Here is a 21,893-nt window from a genome sequence, read left to right on the forward strand (position 1 = left end):
AGGACAGGAAGGTAAAACAGGTCCTGTTTGGGAGTGGGTATCAGTAGAAGAGGGGAGAATATAAGGAAAGGGCGAATGAGGGTGAATATTGTGAATGTATTTTGAATTTATATATGAAAATAGAACAATGAAACCCTTGAAATTGTTCTAAGGGGGGGGAAGAGGGATGACGAGTAATGATGGAGGAGGTAGGTAAATCTAATTAAGATACATCATAAGCATATATGTAAGTCATAAAGTATCCCCCCATACAACTATTATATACTTAAAAAAAAAGGCGCTTGTCCAGCTTCGCAAATGCAGTGACTGTGACTCAAATTACCCTAACCTATTTCATTTTGTAAAGACTCCATCTTGTTTGGCAGCAAGGCCGTTTTACTTTGTCTTGCAGAAACTTTTTCTGAACTCAGGTGGAACCCTAATTGCATCTTGATAACATATTCCCACAATGTGATGTCACAAAAAGGATTAAACAAGCGAACATTCTGGCAAAATATTGAGAAAATGACCACTCCAGCTGCTTCCTGGAACAGCTTTCTGAACCAAAATACAAAACGTCAGCAGTATGATCCTACATCTTAAGTGCTTATAAACCCAGCCCTAACCTTACTCTGCCTGGGCCTTAGTATCAGACTCTTCCTCCCTTGGCAAGTGAATAAAACTTTGCTTCTGCTTCAATTCTTCTTTTTCTATAAAATCTTTCACACCCCACCTACCGGCCTCGTGGACTGACACCCAACATTTCTGATGTGATAGCCTAGTCAACGCCTTTTGAAAATGACACAAATGGGAGAGCAAGCCCAAGAGTCAACCCTTCAACCCTATCTTAAGCACACCTGTTTAGACATCTTTTTCAAAAGTCATCTTAGGCTGAAATGAGAAATGGGCTGATATGTTTCATAGTAGGCATCTGCTGAATATCCAGTTTAACTTGCGCTGGTCAGAAATTACATCATGGGAGTCAAATCTTTCATCGCCTCGCCTCATTCCAGCATTTTCCTTCTTGCCACGTTCCTCCATCCGAACTCCATTTCCCAACATGCCCCGAACTCCCGTAAGCCGCAGGTCATTGTGACGCAATCACGATGCCTTCTGGGAACTGTAGTTTCCTCGTTCTACTGCGGAACGAGTTAGGACTGTGGACTACCACTCCCGTGAGGTAGTGTGCGGTCCCACCCTGTTCGCTGCGTCTTCGAACGCGCCGCGGCAGCCATGTTAGTCGTGGCCAGCACCGGGGCCGGCACGGGGGGGTTAACGAAGCAGCTGTCACGATGCTGGGCTCCCTGGTGTTGAGGAGAACGGCGCTGGCGCCGCGGCTCCTCCTCCGGCTGCTTAGTTCCCCATCGCTCCAGGACCATGGAGGTGCCTCCAGTCGGAGTGTAACCACTGGGGACTATGGGGAGCCGCAGTGGCGGAGCGTGGCCGCCGGGGAGCGCCCTCGAACACCGTCGGCCTTGCTCCCCGGAGTAGGGGCAGCCACCGGGCGGCACCAGGGAGGACGCACGGAGACCCAGTGCCTGACTGCCGCCACGTGGGGACGCCTTCCTAGCCCCGAAGAAACACCCACGGGACAGGACAGCTGGAACGAGGTCCCCAGCAGAGCCGGACTGGGCATATGGGCCCTGGCCACGGCGCTGGTGGTTCATTGCTACAGCAAGAGTTCATCCAACAAGGGTGATTATGGGCCATTCTGAGTTCCAAGAAGGAAGAAGTGGGAGGAGTGTCTCGACCCCGCATCTTAAGGAGGATGGGAGGAGCTTATAAGTTTAGTCTCGCATAACTTCAGCCTTGGAGGACCCAGATGTCATCTGGTTCCAGGGGCTGGAATTGTATAGTCTCCCATCATAGGTCAATCTCCCTTCCTTGGGCATCACTTTGTCCATCTGTACAATGGGGACATTGGACTGAACATCCAATGACAGTCTGGTCCTTTATGCCTGGTCCAGTAGTCTTTCAAGAGGTCTCCATGACACTACTGGTGGTTTTAAGGACAACCACTAGATAGTGTAGAGAAGTTTCCTGCTTATAATGTCCTGAGAAAGAAAGAGACTTGGTTTCACTGTCAACTTGACCTCTTGCTCCTTTCTAGCCTCAGTTTCCCCACTTACATAGATAGTGAAGGATGATTTCTCAGTACTCTTACAAGACTATTATTTTGATCCCTGTGTCTCTTAGGGTTTTATTGTGCGTGGTCTCAGGATTACTGTGGTCTTGCCTTGTGGAGCAGTTGGCAGAAGTGAATTGGATCCCTGGAGACTCAGAGTAACAGGATGGGAGGTGGAGGTAGCATTTCAGCTGGGTGCGTGGCACTGAGCAGCAACTGGGAGAGTGGGCAGCCAGCCAGACCTGTGGCCCGCAGGAACCCAGGCATTCAGGCGTTAGTTGTCTTTCAGGAACGTGCTGAGGCATGGTGTCTGTGGTTTCAAACTCTGAGACTTGAACAAGATTGGGGACGGCCTTGACTTTCAGTTGTTTATTCAGCAGGATGTGACCTGCTGTAAAGGAAGGGCTCTGGTGGGTAGTGAGGACAGAGGGGAGTCTCGTTTTCTCATTGTGAATGCAGGTTCTTGTTCCTTCTCATTGGTTCTCATTGTCCTTTCTACAAAATGAGTGCATTGAAGTAGAATCTAAGGGCTCTTCTAGCTTAGTTATGCCTTCATTTATAATTTTCAACATTTTTTGGGTGCCCTTGGTGTACTTAGTTTGTGGCTAGGTATGGGGGAAGTCCTAACTTGACACAGTCAGTCAAGGGGCCAGTGCAGGCAGTTAGGTGTGCAGGGGTAGTGAGCAGTGCTGAGTGTGGTGTTGGAAGGTTAGAGGGCCAGCAGGGTCAGGAAAGCCTGGAGGATTGGAGGATGGGGAATTCGAACTTGAGTTCGACATTGAGAGCCCTGTGAGAACAGGCATGCATCTTACCTTCTTTTGCAGGGGATAAGCAGAAAGTTTCCCTAATAGGTACATATCATTTGTTCGCCAGTGTCTGGAACTCAGTAGGTATTTGACATGTGCCCTGGGTTGGATTGCATTCCATACAAGGGCTTTGGCCAGGCTGGGTGGAAGATGAGGTCTTTGGAAAGAAGTGGGAGCACTGAAGTGGGGCCTGCACGCCAGGCAGGATGGCTTGGAGCTTCTTTTGCATGCAGTGGAGAACCATGGAAGGTTCTTGGGCAGGGAATGATGGCCAGAGACCAGTGTGTTTGGATGAACTGGAGAAAGGTGTCCAAAACTTGCCTAAGAGGTTCCTATAGGCTCCAGGCTGGATTCTGTGGTCTGTGAATTTCAGCAAGGAATCCAGGGTCTGTTTTCCAAAATAGGCAACACCCAAAACCATGACCAGTTCAGATTCCCCTGACCTAGGGTTTTGAACCAAATCTGTCAGTGCAATGCAGTAGAAACCGGCCCCTTCAGGAGCCAGGAAGAGCTGGTTTTAAAGTCAGCTCTTTCCTCACTCACTGTGTGACCTTTCAGAAGCCAGCTTTTTCTGCTGAGTGCAGGCAGAATGGATAGAGCCATTTCTGAGGAAGGTTGTTCCCTGCCATCTGGAGGCTGTGTCCATGTGTGCTGAGAGAATAATTGGGTCAGGTGAGCAAGAAAGACATGGCTGGAGGCACCAGTGTCTGAAAAGAACTGGCTCATTTGTATAAGAGGGGTCTGCAGGTAAGGAACAAGGGCTCTGGAGCTTAGGTGAGTTGGCTAGGCAGTAAGGACTAGAGTTCGGGTTGGAGCCAGGATCCATCTGCCTCTGGCTGCATTGCTTTCTCCCTAGTTTCCCTGGGTGAGCCTTATAACTGAACTTAGAGTTACTGGGGCAGGACCAGGTAGGAGTCATTCCAGTGCCCAAAAATGTAGCTCAGAACCAGGCTGGGCACAGAGGGTGCCATGGCCATTGGTATTGGTCTGGCAGTTTTCCTCATGGCCACAAGGTGGCGCCAATAACCAGGCCAGGTTTAGCGTTGCTTTTCTGCTGGGCCTGGTGATTCCTAAGGGATCTGACCCCTGAGCTTTGGGTCTCTCTGTTGGCTTGGCATTGGGGAATTTGCAGACTTTTCAACCATCATTTCATCTCCTCGGCATCCTTGTGAGGCCGGCAGGGCAAGGGTTATTGTCTGATTTACGGTGTAGGGATCAGCCATGGTTGAGAGAGAAGGGCTGCCACAGCTGCCTGGCGAGTAGATTGGACCAGGTCTCCATGACTGAGGCTCTCCCCATTTTTAGAGAGGCCCACACGTCTACTGGCCCCTCCCCATCTCTTTGGTTTGTGACCTGTAACATCACGATTCAGCACTGGGCTAAAGAACTAGAGTTGAGGGAGAAAGTAGACAGTGTTGGGGAATGATTAATAACACCGATCGTGATATAAACTAGGCAGAGCTTTAGAGCTTATGGGGGGGGGAGCTTTATTGCTGAGTGTTTACCACAGGTGTGATGTGGTGCGTGCATGATTGCAACCCTTGTCGTGAGAGCAGTGGAGAGTTTGGACTGATTAGAGGAAGGGGTGGATGTGGATACCACACAGGAAAGGAATGGTTAGCCTTCTCATGGTGTTGGCTCACTTGTTAAAGCCTGTGTTTCTGAAATGCTTCCACTTCCATTGTCTTGCTGGGCCTTTCAAGCAGCCTTGAGTGGTTCTGGCCAGGGGTCTGACCAGTGCCCCATCTCTCTTCAGATGCAGCCCTGATGGAAGCTGCCCGTGCCAACAATGCGCAAGAAGTCAGCAGGTGAGTACCAACCCCAGGCCTTGCTCCCTCCCATTTAGGGGCTGAACAGGGTGAGCTCCTTCCTGTGGGGTGACTGTTCTTGGAGGAAATCCTCACCCTATTGTGGAACTATTCTCCGTGCTTTCCTGCTTTCCCTGTAGTCAGAATCACCGGGTCCCCTTGACCCAGGTCAGTCTTGACATAGTGTAGGTAGGGAGGCAGCCCCCAGGCATCCCTGAATCATCAGCTGGAATGGTTTGGAGTCCCCTCCACATCCTGTGGATTCTCCTGATCTTCCAGTTCATTCTTGTTTTCCATGGGAGAGGCCTTGCGTTATGCATGCTACCTCGATGGGGTACAGGTAGGCACCCCTGGAGATGCTTGGGAATTTAGGAGGGAGCTAGAAGAGACTTTTGTGCCAGAAGGTCTTCTGGAGCTGGAAAGTCCTGCCTGCAGGGCTGGGGCACCCATGCTGGGCCTTGGCAGGGGTGGACTGCAGTTTTCCAGCCTCACTGGCTCAGCCTAGTGCCAGGGACAGGGCAGAGGTTGTCCAGGATGGATGCTGAGACAGGCCAGCACAGCGCATCAGTTAGGGACTGTTGGTTAGAGGAAACTACTGACTCCCTCTGGTCCTCACTTTGTTCTCTTTGGGCCCTTCAAATAGATCTGTGTGGCCATAAAACAGCCCTCCCCTGTCCTCACAGCACTCATGTCCACCTTTTTTTTTTTTGAGTTCTAAGGATCGAGCCCAGTGCCTTGCATGTTATGCAAATGCTCTACCACTGATCTACATTTCAGCCTTGATTTTTTTGAGGTGGGGTTTAACTAGGTAGCCCAGATTGGCCTCAGACTCACCATCTTCCAGCCTCTTGAGTGCACCACCGTGCCTGGCATCATTCCACATTTTAGACAGGAAGTCAGATGTTTGGAGTGGCTTTCCCTGCCCTGTGCCACAGACCCTTGGTGCCCTTCCCACTCTAACTCCCTGTACATACAAAAAGTGTTGAAAGGCAGCCACAGCTCCACCAAGACTTACTGCTTTGATTCCCTTTCATTTTATCTGCAGCATTATTGATTCTCAAGGGTGCTTTTGAGTATTAATGTTTGAGGCTTAGTTTTTAATAAACCACTTTTGGAAGTATGGGCTGGGAGTTGTTTTGTAGCCAAATAAATATGATGGAGCAATACTTTAATAAACATGTGATGATGCATCTTAAAAACCAAGCACGGATGTCATCTTGTTGTTATAAGAGCCATTCATAACTGTGGGCTGTGTGTGGCATCTTCATCTCCCAGAAACAGATGAGCCTCGCTTTGCTCTCCTGCATCACAGGGGAGTGAGGGTGGAAGGTGGTCTTTGCTGATCCCAGAATCACCTGTCTGTAGGGCAGCATGCTTGCAGAGAGCAGCACTGTGAATTGCCTTGCCATCTTCTGGGGAGGTTGATGTCACCCTATTCCACTGAGCCTGTTCAGGTGCTGTTTATTTTAGCTTTTCCATATACATAGGGACTTTTGGTTTTTTGATACAGTCTTTCCCTGTGTTTGGCTTCAAACTTGCAATTTAGCACAGGCTGGCCTTGAATTCAAGATCCTCCTGTCTCAGCCTCTCAGGTGCTGGAATTACAGGAATATATCACCATGCCCAGCAAATATGTTTTTCTAATGGCAGTTAAACACCTACACACCAGAATACAGAAAATGATTGAACTTATGGTGTATGTGTGATTCAGAATTATTCTGACCATTTCCCTTTTGCTGGTGTAGATAATGTCTATGGGAACTTTTCATGCATCCCCAGATTCTAACCTGCTTTTCTCCTGCCTCCTCTTGTCCCCATTCCCTTGGTCAGGATGATTCCTTCAGAGTGGCCCTCCATGCCATGTAAGGAAAGTCAGAGTGGAGCGAGGCATAGACCCTGCCCTCAGCCCCACAGAATCACAGAGCAGGGGACAAGCTGAGCAAAGGCAGGAGGCAATGATGCAGGCTGGCTGCTGGGCCTGGGGAATTTGTCAGTGCTGCCCCCACATGCCAGGTGTGGGGAAAAAGGGAAGGTAACTTGAGAAAGACTGGAATGTGCCAGGCCTCCTCTGCCCAGGGAGAGAGGAGTTTTGGATCCTTCTGTAAGCAGTGCAGAGACATGGGAGGTTTTGAAGCAGAAGAGTGACTCTGTTAGGTCTTTGTTTCAGAGGAGTGAAGGATGGATTGAATGGGGAAATGCCGAAGGTAGACCTGCTGAGAGTAAGACTGATTGACGGTAAGGAAGGCCTGAGTCAGGACATCCTTCCCTTCTCAGCCAAAGCAGTTCTTGCTTATGAAATGAGTGGGACTGCAGATGGTGTGTGTATGTGTACTGGGCTCTGGTCTCAAAGAAACAGACATATGGCCCAGCAGTCACAGTTCTTCCTGCTCACAGAGCCAGGCCCGGGGAAGGGCAGAGGGCCTGGCTTCCCCACTAGAAGGAAGTGCTCTTGAACTTCATTTAGCGGTTTTATGCCGTGGCTCTGCACAGGTTCTTCATGCTGCTCTTGATTTCTTCCTCTGCATGTCCTGGCCCTTACCCCTGCCCAGAGCAGCTGCCGGTACAATCCCATTCTCAATGTTTGCAGTTTTCACACGGTTGGTTTGCCATGTATATCGTCAGTATGGTCAGTCATAAAGTATTTGGACAAGTCACACCCATCCTTGTCTTCTTGGGGCTCTGTGCTGGTTGTGTCTCTGCCTTGACCTTCTGCAACTCCTGTCCCCAGCCCAGAACCTTGGGAGGGGTCAGGACAGGGAAGGGCAAGTGCCTGGGGCTCTTCTACTTGGGGCAAGGTGCTCCATCCTCCTCTTTGAGGACACCTTGGAGTTTGCAGTCCCTAGGCCCTGGCTGGAGACATATCCTCCTCCCACTCTGTACTCTGTGCTCAGCACCTTTTGCTTAAGTCCTGATAGCCTTCAAAGCTCAGCCAAAGTGCTGTCTCCCTGTAAAGCCTCCCTGGATTCCTCCCAGGTGGGCATGATCTCTTCCTTTGCTCCTCCTACTCCATTCCCCACTTCTGGTGTGGGAAGGTGTGAGGGTGGCCTAGGAAGGGCCATGTCAGTCTGTAGCAGGAGTGGAACCTTCCAGAAGAGAAGTTGGAGGTCAGGTTGGTGAAGCAAGGCTGAATGTCAGGACTAAGGTGTCCTGGTCCTTCCACGCAGGAATGCCAATGAGGTTGACATGCCAACCCAGTCAGGGACAAATGGTGAATCCACACAGTATGAGAGCATCAAGCCAGCAGCTCTGGATAGTGGCCTGATGGTGGACACTGCTTACTTGCTTTATGTATATCTGGCTAATAGTGTGTGGGGTGAGCTGCCTGGCCTTCTGCAAGGGCAGCATCCCTGGAAGACTGGCCCTTGGCTCCCCTTGTGGCATATAGCTGTGTGGTCATTGTCCTTCCGTAGAACAAAGATTGCTGAGGCCTGCCTAGCAATAATGCATTATTGTTTAATATTAACTTCACCTTGATTCACTGGATTGTGTGCCTCCCTGAAGGCAGGGATGAGGCCTGGTGCCCACTCTCTTTTTATTCCCCTGCACATGGAACTCCTTTGCATCACTGACTTCGGTGTTCCAGAGCCTTGTTTCTCAGCTCGCTCCACCTGGCTGCACAGAGGCAAACTGGGGCTGTGTTTCTCCTCCCTCTCCTTGTGTGGCAATCATTTCCTCCCTCCTCCCTGAGGCACTTAAACCTTGGAACTTATCCAGTCCTGGCTCTTCAGAAGTGGGAGGCCCACCCCTATCCTACCTGTTAGCGGCATGAGCAGGTGGCCCTGTCTCTGAACTCAGCCCAAACTTGAGCCTGGCCTCTGGGCTTGAGCCACTCACCCAAAACGAAGGGCAGGGTGCAGACTGAAGCACATCTGTCTAGGCTCAGGCAAAGCCATGCAAGGACCATCAGGTGGGAAAATGAGGCCTCCTGTTCGCCAGTGGCAATCACATTCCCTTTAGCAAATCGCTGAAAGGGAACACCCTGCCCGTTCCACTTCTCCCGCCAGGGAGCTGGGCTCTGCTAAGTGCCCACCTAGTTGTTCATCAGCCCAAACTGGCTCTAATGAAGGAAGGCTGGGGCTATCAGTCTTGAAACTTTACTGACTGCTCTTTCTCTCCACAGTTCATTTATTCATTTGACAAACATTTACTGAGTACCTGCCATATGCTGGGTCCTGTGCTGTGCACAGGGGACACCTGAACAGGCATGATTCCTGCCTTTGGTGACAGAGTCTCGGCAGCCTGTGGCAACAGTGTGATCTGTGCTAAAGACAGGAGAGTCCAGGAGCTTCAGGAGCCAAGGATATGCCCCTGACCAGCCTAGGAGATCAGGAAAAGCCTCCTAAGGAAAATGGCACCTGGTTAGCCTTAAAACATCAGTAGGGCCCAGCAGATAGAGAGGGAGGGTTACAGGCAGAGAGGACAGCATGAGTGGTAGCAGCAGGGCAAGGAAGAGCCCGAGGGCTGTGGAGGGAAAATTATATGTGTTTGATGTCTCTGGATCATGGTCTGAGGCACGTAGGTACCTGGTCATGGAGAGCATTACCTGTCTCTCAGTTGCCCATCTGTCCAACTGTTCTCTGTGCCTAGCCCTGAGGTGAATTTGGAGGAAGAAGTGTAATAACACAGTGAGGAAAGAGAACCAGTTACTGCCATGAAGGGGCTCCTGTCTCCCTTGATGAGCAAAGAGGACTTGAGTCAAAAGTTGAGAACCAGCAAAACAAGGCACAAATTGCTTCACTTGTGTGATATTACCTATAACCCATGAATTGTGTATGAGTGCTCTTTCAGGAGCATGGCACTGGCTGAACATTGAAGAGACAGTCCCTGCCCTCTTGGTACTTACAGTCTAAAGTTAAGTTAGAGCCAGATGACTAGTTATGGAATAGTTAAAGGCTATAATTATATACTTCAGAAGTAAAGAGTCAGGCATGGTAGTATGAGCCTGTAATCCCAGCAGTTGGGTGGTAAAGGGGAGGATTGCAAGGCCAGCCTGGGCTACATAGCATTAGCATGATCCTGTCTCAAAATACCAAAAAAAGAAGTACAGCTTGTCTTTTCAACAAATGGTCTGGGACAGCTGGATAGCAACGTACAAAAAATTGCACTTGGATCCTTGTTTAACACCGTACTTAAAAACTAATTGAGAATGGTTCATGGACCTAAATGTAAGAGCTAAAATTATGAAACTTAGAAGAAAATACAGGGTAAGTCTGTCACTTTGGGATAGGCAAAGCTTTCTTAGATATGGCACTGAATGCATGAGCCTCCAAAGTTAGAGAGACAGGTTGGATTTTATCAAAATAAGCTTCATCACCATGAAGAAGGTGAAAAGACTCACACAGTGGGAAATACTTTGTAAATCATATATCTGTGAAGGAACTTAGGTCCAAGATATATAAACAACTCTTACAGTGCAGAAGTAAATAAGATAACCTAATTGAAAAATGGATAGGTCTGTAGGTGTGGCTTAAGTGGTAGAGTGCCTGCCTCACAAGCACAAAGCTCCTAGTTCAAATCCCAGTACTGCAAAAAAAAAAAAAGACAAAGGACTAACTAGGTGTTTTTCCAGAGACGTACAAATGACCAATAAGCCCATGAAAAGATGCATCATTAGTCAAGAAAATGCGAGTCAAAACCACAGTAACACACTCATTAAGATGGTTTAATAAAAAAAAAAAAACCCTGATAAGAGAAAATGTTGGTGAGGATGTAGAGAAACTGGGACCCTCAAAATTGCTGGAGGAAAGGTCAAATGGGATAGCCATTTTGGAAAGCAGCTTTGCAGTTCCTCAAAATGTTAAACATAAAGTTACCTATGACCCAGCAAGTCAAGAGCAGACAAGTGGAAACAGTGATATAGTCCATTAGTTGGTGAATGGATAAATAAAAATATGATGAAACCATTGAAATGCCATTTTTTGGTTTTGAGGGAATACTGACATGCTATAACATGGATAAACTTTGAGAGAAGTCACTCACCAAAATCTACTGCGTTAGTCTGTCCAGACTGCAGTCACAGAATGCCTTAGCTTGAGTGGCTTATAAACAGAAGGTATTTCTTGCAGTTCTGGAGGCTGGAAGGTTATAAATCAAAACTCTGGTAAATGTATTACCTAGTGAGGTTGAGGGCCTACTTCCTGGAGGGGCCATCTTGCTGTGTCTTTACATGGCAGAAGGTGTGAAGGAGCTCTCTGAGGTTGCTAGTCCCATTGATGAGGGTACCACCTTCATGACCTAATAACCCCTCAGAGGCCCCACCTCCAAATACCATGTTGGACATTAGGATTCAGCATGAATTTGGGGAGGCACATACATTCTGGCTATTGTAGCCATACATTATATGATTCCATTTATGGGAAATGTCCAGAGTAGACAAATCATGGAAAGGATAGGAATGCTAAGGGGGATAGCAGAGTAGAAAAGGGGATCAAGAGTGATTGCTAATGGTGTGATGAAATTTTTTATTGGTGTTATGAAAATGTTCTGGAGTTAGATTTTGTGGTTAAACAACAGGTAGGTGGAGTTTATGGTATGTAAATTAAATCTCAAAACTTTTTCTGGTTTTATTTATTTATTTAGGCAGGGTCTCTCTATGAACCCTACTCTGGCCTTAGCCTCTCGAGTGCTGGGATTACAGGCATGTACCAGCACTCCCAGCTTCTTTTTTTTTTGTCTTAACACATTTTTTTAAAAAGTGAATTGTGAGACACTGGGGAATATAACCTTGAATATGGGAGGATTGGAGACTGAGGTGTGTGTTGGTAAGGGAAAACCTCTGAGTAAATGAGACTGAAGTACACACTGAAAGGTGAAAAGGAAGAAAAATGGAAGAAAGTTCAGTTAGAAGGAACAGCAGGTGGGAAGCCCTGAGTCAGGAAAAGAGGTGGAACCAGTCAAAGTAGTACACTACTGTAGCCTGGTACTCTGGAGGCTGAGTGAGGCAGAAGATCGTGAGTTTGAGGCCAGCCTGGGCTGTATAGTGTGACCTTGTCAGAGAGAAAGAGAAGGGGATGGGGAGGAGAGAAGAGGCAGAAACAGATACATATGGTGTAGATGGTGTAATTTTAAGAGATCATTCTGTTATGTGGTGGTTTGAAGTGTTGCGTGCCGGTGTCGAGGGTCCTTGCCTTCACAGACCAGAGAACTGGCTCGTGAGGCAGCTGAATGATGAACCAAAGCTGGTGTATAACGTAGGATTTATTAGAGAGAAAGGAAAGGCTACAGCTAGAGCAGTGCAGCAGAGCCTGGAAACCAGTAACTCGCTGCTCAGGTGAAGGCTGGGGTTTTTATGGACGTTCTAACTCTGGGTTAGGTGGGTTTTTCTCATTGGCTGTGGATTGGATTCATGGGCTTTTTCAGGTGAACTGGTTTGGTTTGCACCTTTATTGGAGGAGGGGAAACCGTCTTGAGAGCATTTTGCTCATCAGCCCTGTGGCAGATCTATCAGACCCTGTATCTCCTCTTTGGGGTGCAGGAATGCAGGTTTACAACCCTTTCTCAGGATGCAGGAATGATATTGCTGAGGGTGGGGGGATGGACATGGGATACTAATCTGCCTTAGATCTCCAGACCCAACAATTCTGTTTATTTTATGGACACCAGACTGGTAGAGAGCCATGGATGCTGGAGGACTGCTTGAAAGGCAACTAGAAAAGTCCAAACAGACGATGTGATTGGGACTAAGCTGTTAGTAGCAGAGTAGCTGGACAGGAGTTGGTAATGCCTGGTACAGTGCCTGATGCACAGAAAATACTCAGTAAGTGAATGAATACTGGATGAGTGGATAGTTTTGGATGTGTTTGGTTAGAGAGGAGACAGTATTAATGAATTTCACTGAAATGATGGGTTGGGGAGAAAGTTGAGGTCAGGTATGGGTTGGTTGGTTTGTCTTGCAGTGCTGGGAACGAACCCAGGGCCTTGTGCATACTGCCCTACCACTAATCTGCATCTACAGCCCATGGGTTTTTGAGTCAGTGTTTCTCCATGTAGCTCAGGCTGGCCTTGAACTCATGATCTTCCTGCCTCAGCGTCCCAAGTACTAGTATTACAGCTGTGTACCACCATGCCCAGCTTGTGAAGTCAGTCTTAAATGTGCTTAATTTAACATGCTGGTGAGATATTCAAGTGGTGTTATCAACTAAACAGTTAAACGTATGGGTCTTCTTGACTCTTCCCACCACATGTACCATGCTGCCTCTCAAAGAACAATCTCAATTATCACATTCTTCTGATGTCCTATTTTGGTTTCTCATTTGATTTATTTAGAAAATAAAGGACTTCATACCAGCCTAAACTGGTTATTAGATGGCATTGGAAAAAATCTGATTTGGTTCACAGTTCAGGAAAGAAGAATAGATTGGTCTTTGTTGAGGGGTAAACACATTTATTCTAGTTTTGCGTTGATGGCTTGGTTTGGTTCTTGTCCCTGGATGCCCCAGCTTGAGGCACTTGCTGTCCATGTGCCAGGATTAAGGTGTCCAGAATGTGTTTAGCTCCAGCATAGGTAAATGTTCTACACATTGATCCAGGGATTTTATCTAATTAACAAAAGCCCTGCCTGGTAAATACATTTGGCTGTCTCCAGGCCTCAGAGAGGCTGTCTGTTTATCGATTGCTGCATCATTTTGGCTGGATGGGAAGATATTAATGATGGCATCAGAGCAACCAAAACATTCAGCTCTCTTAATCAGTACATATGTAAATGTCCTTGTGGCTTGCAGTAGATTGAAACAAAACCTTTATCCTAGACCAGAGGTCAAGGCCTGAAGGACATCACTTCCTGTAATTTGATGCTTACAGTTTGTGCGTCCTAAGATTACAGGTTTTTTTGGTTTTTTTTTTTAATGCTGGGGTGTAACCATGCAGGTTTCTTGGATGCTAGGATGTGGGCAGGCAGCATAACATTACAAGAGTTCTGGATTTGAAAGATCTAGGTTCTGCTTTTGTCCTAGTTAACTGACTGGCTATGGGACCATATTAATATGTCACAATCCTATAAATAACATAGCCTACTTCACAGATGGTGATATAAATTCAAATTGCTTAAGTAATCCTCCCAAAGCTGCCCACTACTTCATCTTCCAGGTGAGGGGGCCTTGAGGCCTGAAGCCGAAGAAAGGTTTTCCTTTCTGTCTCTGTTTCCTCAGAAACTGGCCTAAGGGAGAACCATTTCTGCCTGGTTTATTGGGAATCCACAGGGTTCCTAAAGAAAAACTCAAGTCCAGACCCCTTATCTATCCATCTCAACTCTCTGCTTCTCACCCACTTTCCCCAACTCCCACCAGCCAAGCCTGGCCTTTCCCTCCCAGAACCACATTCTGGTTAGTCTTGTCTTCTCACTGTCCCAGTAGTGTACCTTACTGGTTCCTACCTGTGAGCCTTTGTAGAGCTCTCAACTCACATCCATCCAGGTCCTGGTTGGGCTTCATTGCCCGCCTCAAGCCCTTCTTTGTCTGGAAAGTGCACACTGACTAATTAATGATAATAGCAGTTTACCACTGTCCAGACCCTGGAGACAGACTGCTAGATGCTGTATGTGTGTGATCTTTATTCCTTGCCACAGTGGTGTTATGTCTGTTCTCCAGATGAGAAAACTTAAATGGTCAGGCAAATTTTGTTCCCACCTGTGGCCTCACAGCTTGACAGTAGTAGAGCTGTGATTTGAACCAAGACCCACTTGTGGCCACAATATGTGCTTTTCTCACTGCGGTTCACTGTGTGTTGCTCTTTCTTACCAGAATTCCCATGGATCTCACAGGCTGACCATATGGTATGTTTAGTGATTCACCTGGTCTTTTTCTCCAGTTGCTTCCTATATATTTCTCCTCACCCAGGGTTCTGAGCCCTGTCACAGCAAGGTGGATGTCACAGCTCCTTCTCCTGCCTCCACTGTAGCTAGTCAGATGTGGCTAACTGGGCACTCAGAAGGCACTCTATACAGATAGTCTGGCCCGATGATTGATTGGTTGATTAAAACCCTGTTTATTCTCCAAAAACTGCCCAGCAGGAGAGCACAGCCTTGGGCTGCAGCTGGGCAGGTCCACTGGTCTCCAGGAGTCTCCCATTCATGTGGATGGGAGGTCCAGGGAGGCTGCATAAGAATCCTCTCTGATGTTGGGCCAGGCTTCCATCTCAATGCCCTTTTGTTTAGGGGATAGCACCCAGGCCTCCTGGGAAGTCTGTGTTTGGCCAGCCTTTACAGATGGTCTGTGAGAGGGACAGGATGTAAAGCATAAACAATTGGGGGAGGCCCCTGGAATTCCACGGGTGGGGCAGGATCCTTCTCAGGGCAAATTGGGGCACAGTCACAGCCCCTACCTGAGTCAGACAGGATCCCAGGCACTTTGTCTCCAGCATTACTTCTTGTCCAGGTTCATGTCCCCTCTTTAACTTCTCTGATGGTCAGCATCCTCTTTGGTACCTGAAAGTATGAGCTGCTCTCTCCCTCTGAAGGATAAGTAGATTTTGATTAAACAAGCCTTTTACTTACTCATTTATAATAGAACTACATACCAGGAAATTCACCCTTTTAAAACATACAATTCTAATACATTTATAAGGTTGTGCAACAACTACCATGGTCCATTTCCAACTTCAGAATATTTTATCACCCCTAAAAAAAAAAAAAAAAAAAAAAAAAAAAAACCTGTTCCATTAGGAGTCATTTCCTATTCTTCTCTCCCCCAGCCTCTGGCAATCATGAATCTACTTTATATCTCTATGGATTTGCCTATTCTGGACATTTTCACATGAATGGAATCATACAGTCTGTGGGTTTTGTGTCTGACTTCTTTCACTTAGCGTAACATTTTCAAGATTCATCCATATAGCATGTTGTCAGTCCTTCATGCCTTTTTATAGCTGAATAATATTCCATATATGGCAGTAATTCATTTTTGATGGACATTTGGTGTTTTCACTTTTTAACTATTTTGAATTACACTGCAGTTGTGCATAGGTGTTTATGTGAATATATATTTTCCTGTTCTTGTGTGGAATTGCTGGATCATATAGTATACTCTGTTTAACATTTTGAGGAAATGCCAAATTTTTCCAAAGCTACTACAGTATTTTATATTCTCAAGAGCAGTGTGTGAGGGTTCCAGTTTCTTCACATCCTCTCCAACGCTTGTTCCCATCTGTGTTTTTATTGTAGTCGTCCTAATTCGAGTGAAGTCGCATCTCACTGTGGTTTTGACTTGCATTTCCCTGATGGCTAATGGTGTGGACATCTATTTACTTACTTTCTGCCCATTTGTATATCTATTTGGTGTTTGTTCATTTCCTTGACTTCCTGTGAGCAATATGCCTTACTAGGCATTAGGGAGAAGAAGAAGAGAGAAGTATGATGATGATCTCTGCCTTTCAAGAAACTTGTGGTCTGGGAAGAGAATTGTATTTAGTCATATAAAAGTTAGGGCTCCATTGACCAGATGGCATTTAGCCTGAACACAGGAGCTGTGTAGAAAGATTTTCTGGGCAGTGGGAGCAGTGTAAGCAAAGGAACATTGTAATGATCAGCTCTTTTATATAGTGATGAATTCTGAAGTAATGTGTGAAAGCATCTGGCCAAGCACTTGACACCTGGTGAGCTGTCATTACATGTTGGCTTCCTCTGAACTCTCCCCACTGGTCCCAGCTCTGTCCTCTAGGCTACTCACTGCTTTCTCCTGTACAAGAGCTTTAATATTAGGAGATAGTGCTCCCTAAACTTGGTTTCAAGTCTCCTTATTCTAGTCATTTTCTAATAAAAGGACCTCAGAGTGGCCCTTCCAGTGTGGCATACCATTGTTGTGAGGGGTAGGGCAGTCCTCCCTTGTTAGAGAGTCTGTGCTTCTGTTAATATGGCCTGAGCTTGCATTCACTTGCTTGGTAGCTGCATGACGTTCCTAGAGTCTCTGAAGCTGGTCAGGCTGGCCTACTAAGGGCCAGGGCTGCTTGTATTCTGGGAACTTTGGATTGGCTTCGTTTGCCAAGTTTGTTTTAAGCTAAAGGCAAGGCCCCTTGAAGGCATTGTATTGCTATGTGCACATGAGCATGTGGGGGTAGTGTGGAGGCTGCCCTGGAGAAGGGTCGGGCTGGGCATTTCTCATTCTGAGACTAGGAGACTCTCTCCCAGGAATAATGTTGTAGGATGCAGAACTAACCAGAAAGTATCGCCATCCTGCAGATAACCTTCTTCCCACTCTGGCTTTTCTTTTGTCATGTTGTATCACCTGTAGTCACATTGGACAATCCTGTCTGTTCTATGCTAACTGCTGGGAAGAAGGGAAGACATGGGCTTTGTGCCTTGGGAGGCAGTATGGTCCCAAGCTGCCACTTTCTAGCCATGAAATCCAGTCACTCTCTGTAATATGTGGGCTTCTTGTCTAAATCTCAGGCTCAAATAGATCTCAAGTGACAAGTGCCTGAGGCACAGCAGGCAACTCAGGAAGTGTGAGCCCCTTGAACGCCATCATTCGAAGGTTTTTCCAGACATGCAGTGCCAAGCATCCTGCTGTTTCCACTGGTCCTGTTCAAATGTCTCAGGGCACCCGTGATACTCATTATTGGGTACTTCCTTGTCTCATTTACCTTCCCCTATCTCAGACTGAGCTCTCCATGCAGACAAGGTCTATATCTGGTTCATCATGGTGCCACAGCACCCATTACAGAGAACAGCATGGAGAAGCTGTTACTTGAATTTTGTTGAATGAATGAAGGCCAACCTCTTCTGTCCCCTAGGGAGTAGCAGCAGCCTGTGACAGACCAGGCTACTGAGGGGCTAGGTTTTTCAGTCGGTTTTTTAATAAGGCTGTTCCTTACTGAAAGTCTTGTGGGCTTCTGGAGGTTGACAATGGTGGTTCAAGTGCTGGACCAATTTGAGAAATTTGAGCTACTATGTCTTGCTACTATAATGGAACAAACTTCCTGGCAACTAGCCAGCTACCCAGCTGTCCTCTGCGTAGCCCAGAGTCCTAATGGGTCCAGTAGGTGGCGCACATGGCCCTTTCCCACTCCTTGACTATTTGGATCTGTCCTTTTCACCAAGTCAGCAAGGCAGCTGCTGACTCTCTAGGACATGCATGTAGCCATAGGCAGAGGTACCCAGTGAAGGTGCCCTGGACTACCCCTCCCCAGTATGCCTTTGAATCATCAGTTTCGAGTTTTATTCAGTCCCAGCCAAGGTACATCTCTCTGGGGTAAGCAGAGATGTTTGCTCTAGAGCATTCCCAGGAGATCATTAGAGGCATCCATGCTTCTGCCCATTCTTTCTGCACAGCTCTGACTCCAAGAAGTCATCCCTATGGCTCTGTTGCCTACATTTACATGGCACTGCCCCTAAACTCCCAGGATCCTTACTTGTATTTTAGCTGTTTGCCAAGTATATAACCACTCAGTGAATGCCTTCAAGGAAGGGATACTGCAGAATCCATCAAAGTACCCCCAGAGCCCTGCCCAGAATCCTATAATGACAGTCCTTAAGAAGAGTTTGTGTAATGAATAGATGAATGATAGGAAAGAGGTACCTCAAAAAGTTGTTACCCAAGTTGAAAGGGATTACAAACTAGCTTTACTATGGAAAAAAAAAAAATCAGTATCATGAAAATCAGAAAAGCTGAGAACTGTTGTAGATGAAACTGAAGACACAGGCAGTGTTTGACCCTGATATTGATCCTGGCTTACATCTGGGTTGGGGAGTGGGGATTGCTATAAAGGATATCAGAATAATTGGAGACATTTGAAAATAGGTAGTATATTAGATAAAATAGTCCCTTGGTATCCATAAAGGGTCAGTTCCAGGATCCTCCATGGATATCCAAATCCACAGATGCTCATGTCTCTTATATAAAATAGGTATTTGCATAAAACTTACATATTACTTTTAAAATTACTTTAAAATCCCATTACTTCAAAATCATCTCTAGGGCTGGTAGAATGGCTCAAGGGGTTGAGCACCAGCCTAGCAAGTGTGAGGCCCTGAGTTCAAACCTCAGTAATGCCAAAAAAGAGTCATCTCCAAATTACTTATAAAATAATGCAGTGTAAATAGTTGTCATACTGTATTGTTTAGGGAATAATGACAAGTAAAAAGTCTGTATATGTTCAGTATATATGCAAAAATTTTTCCCAAGTATTTTCATTCTGCTGTTGGTTGAATCCATAGATGTGAGGATACAGATGGCCAGCTGCCTTCAGTGTTAAACATTCTGAATCTGATCATCATTGGTTGATGGTTCTGTAAGACTATGTCCTTGTACTGGGAAACACATGCTAATGCATTTGGGGGTAAAGGGCCATAATATCTGAAATTAATTCTCACATGGGCCAGGAAAAAATGTGATAGAGAAAGGAGTTAGTTGGAAAGCAAATGAAGCAAAATATAAAGAGGATATGAGTGAAGGATATATGAAGGGGTATTGTGATATTTGAGTAACCACTCTGTAAGTTACAAATTATTTCAAAATAAAATTGAATAGTAATCTATGCACTTCAGCCTGTAAAGAGAGAGATGGGAAAAAAGCATTCACCCAGTATGGGCCTTTATTTAGTTATTCCTGCAAGTGTTTAGGGAGGTTATGATTCAGTTCTCCACTGTGTACCTTTGAACAAGTAAATGATTAAATAATATAATTATATATTTGGTCATCTTAGCATCCTTGTTAGGGGGTCAACTGGCCAATAAGGTAAGACGAATGAGATTCAGAGAGATTAACTCAGCCTCCCACAGCACATACCCTAGTAGAGACAGAGGCATACTCCTACTTGGGTCAGTCTTTTCCAAGGGGGAGGCTTTCTGAGCCTACACTTCTATATGTACAAAGGAAGGATTGGACTGATTGATTCTGCAGGTCATTCTTTAAGTTCAGAAACTTTAAGACTTTCTGTGACAACAGAAATAATCACTTGTGAAGAATGCGGACACATTGCATCTACATCTCTTATGGGTGCTCTGTTCATAGCAGAATGCAGGGCAGCCATCTCACTGCAGTGACAGCATATGGAGAGCTTCCTAGAAGATGGTTCCTGAGCTGGACCTCTAAGGAGAAAGTTCAGTTCAAGTAGCCAATGCCAAAGAGGCCAGAAGCCTGGTATCTGTGCAATCTGAGTACAGACCTGAAGTCTGCTAGCCTACGCTGGGGTCCCAGAGCAGCCTTTGCTGTCCTCCCTGCATGTTACCCCAAGCTGGCTAGGAGATAAGGCACAGATGGAGGCTGCCTGGGGATTCTAGCCCCAGGCGCCTCGTTTCTGCTCAGACAGCGGGCCTGGTGCTGTTATTACTGTAAACAGGGCCTTCTGGGCGGCTCCAGCCAGGATCCTGTTGCTTCGATAGTGATCATGATTGGGTCTGCATGGCTCAGTGCTTCCAGGCCTCTCTGATGCAGGTGGGACTGGGCTCCCTACGCTTCGACCCCTCCCCAGCTGCAGCTGAGGGCCTGTGAAGGATCCGGATATCAGTTGGAACAATGCATGATTGAAGTTCACTGGCTGCTTTGTATTGATTGGTCATAAAGAAAAAGAAAGAAAAGTCAAGTGGTACCTCTTGCCCTGAGTAGAAGAGCTGGTGAGCCAGAATAGCTTAAAACTTCCTCTGTCTCCCTGCCTAGGACTCTTTTCCCTCATTCCTGCAAACAGCAAACCTAGACATTGTGTTTTCTTTGGAAGGCTTGCTGAGTGCCATGTCTGCAAAGGATTTCACTTCTCACTTTTCATTTGGATGCTACACATATTTACAATTAGAAATTTTAGAACTGTTAAGAACTTCAGAGATAATTTCATTCAATTCCCTTTTTTATTCAGAGAAAAATAAGGCCCAGAGAGACAGACTTATCTTGGGCCACACAACTAATACCAGATAGATTCCTTGACTGGACTCCATGACCTCCAACCCTCAGGCCTGTGTCCATAAATGTCTCCAACCCTGAGACTGAGAAGTCTCTCAATATAAACACAAGGAGCCTAAGTTCTTTGAAAAAGATAGGTAGACCATGATGATACAGGTAACTTCTAACACTAGCGACTGGTATTGGCAAGTGCAGTAGACATTCATTCGTTTAGACCCTAAGACCTCCATGTGCCAGCCACCATGGCAGGCGGGGGCAGAGATGACAACGTCCTCTATTCTAGAGGGACATGCTGACAACTGGGGGAGTTAGACGAGAACCACATGACGACTATATTGATACTGGTTAGCACAGGGGATCCTGGTGGCAACAGCCCATCTTTGGAAAACTCATAGAAAGTATAGGATCTTTTTTCCCCCTAAAATGTTTAAGAAAAAAAGGGTAATAGTATGATTATAATAGTTATAAAAACAAAACAATTTCAAGCAATAAAGAAGCAGTCAAAGCAGAAAGTGAAAATTGTACTGCCTTTGGCTCCCCTTTCCTGATCAGAGGTGATATTTTACCTGGTCTTTGGCCTACTGGGCTCTCCTGGATCTCTTGTGTCTGGGAGGAGGCTTTGTTTTTTCCTTTGGTTTGTTCCTCTCCTTTGTGTTCTTCAGCTCCTGGGCTAGAGGACCCTCCCTTATTCTACCATTGACTTTACTTAGGGATTTTAGACAGTTCATTTCTCTATCCACAAATAATCTCAAGCACTTGCTATATTCCAGTTTCTTTTTTTTTTCCTCCTTTTATTTTATCATTTTTACATTTACAATGTTCCAGTTTCTATGTAGACCTTTTATACATTATTGTGTTTACTCTGTTACTTTTTTAATATGGGACAAATGCTAATGAAAACTGATTATGACAGTACAGGCTCTTCTATTTTCACTGTGCTTATTGCATACTAGATATTTTTACATATTTTATCCCATTGTCTCTTCATGGCACCCCAGTGTGACATATGTAGTAAGGCTGGTGGGATCCTCTCCTTTTTTTTTTTTTAACAGATGTGGAAATGGGCTCAAAGAGCAGGAGCTACCAGGTGAGAGGAGAAATGTGGTTCAGAGAGGCCAAGTTACTAATTTATCCACCAGTCCTCACCCAGTAAGTGACAGAGCCTGTATTTGAACTGAATTTTTTCCTGCCCCATTCTACTGCCTGGGAGTTGTGGAAAAGCTGGGGTTCAACCTTGGATTTCTGCTGTGGTCTCCTGCCTACTACCCTGAGCTATCCTCAGTATCACCCACCACACTTTGCCAAGTGGGAGAACTAGCTCATTAGGGAAGGGCCTGCCACAAGTCTACAG

At 46.2% G+C, this 21,893-nt stretch overlaps 1 protein-coding gene across 2 annotated transcripts in view; it reads left to right on the forward strand.

Moving 5' to 3' along the window:
- The first annotated feature begins 1,159 nt into the window (after positions 1-1,159).
- The window catches only part of Clpb (ClpB family mitochondrial disaggregase), a 138,873-nt gene continuing 118,139 nt past the window's right edge, over positions 1,160-21,893 (forward strand). The window contains exons 1-2 of one of the 2 annotated variants that reach the window (XM_074083827.1): positions 1,160-1,674; positions 4,667-4,718. In XM_074083827.1, the coding sequence (XP_073939928.1) occupies positions 1,272-1,674; positions 4,667-4,718 (455 nt within the window). In that variant the 5' untranslated portion in view covers positions 1,160-1,271. The remainder of the gene's footprint in view (positions 1,675-4,666; positions 4,719-21,893) is intronic. The other variant, XM_020174021.2, reaches the window with a different exon arrangement.

This window comes from Castor canadensis, chromosome 1 (genome assembly GCF_047511655.1).
Source record: "Castor canadensis chromosome 1, mCasCan1.hap1v2, whole genome shotgun sequence".
NCBI lineage: Eukaryota > Metazoa > Chordata > Mammalia > Rodentia > Castoridae > Castor > Castor canadensis.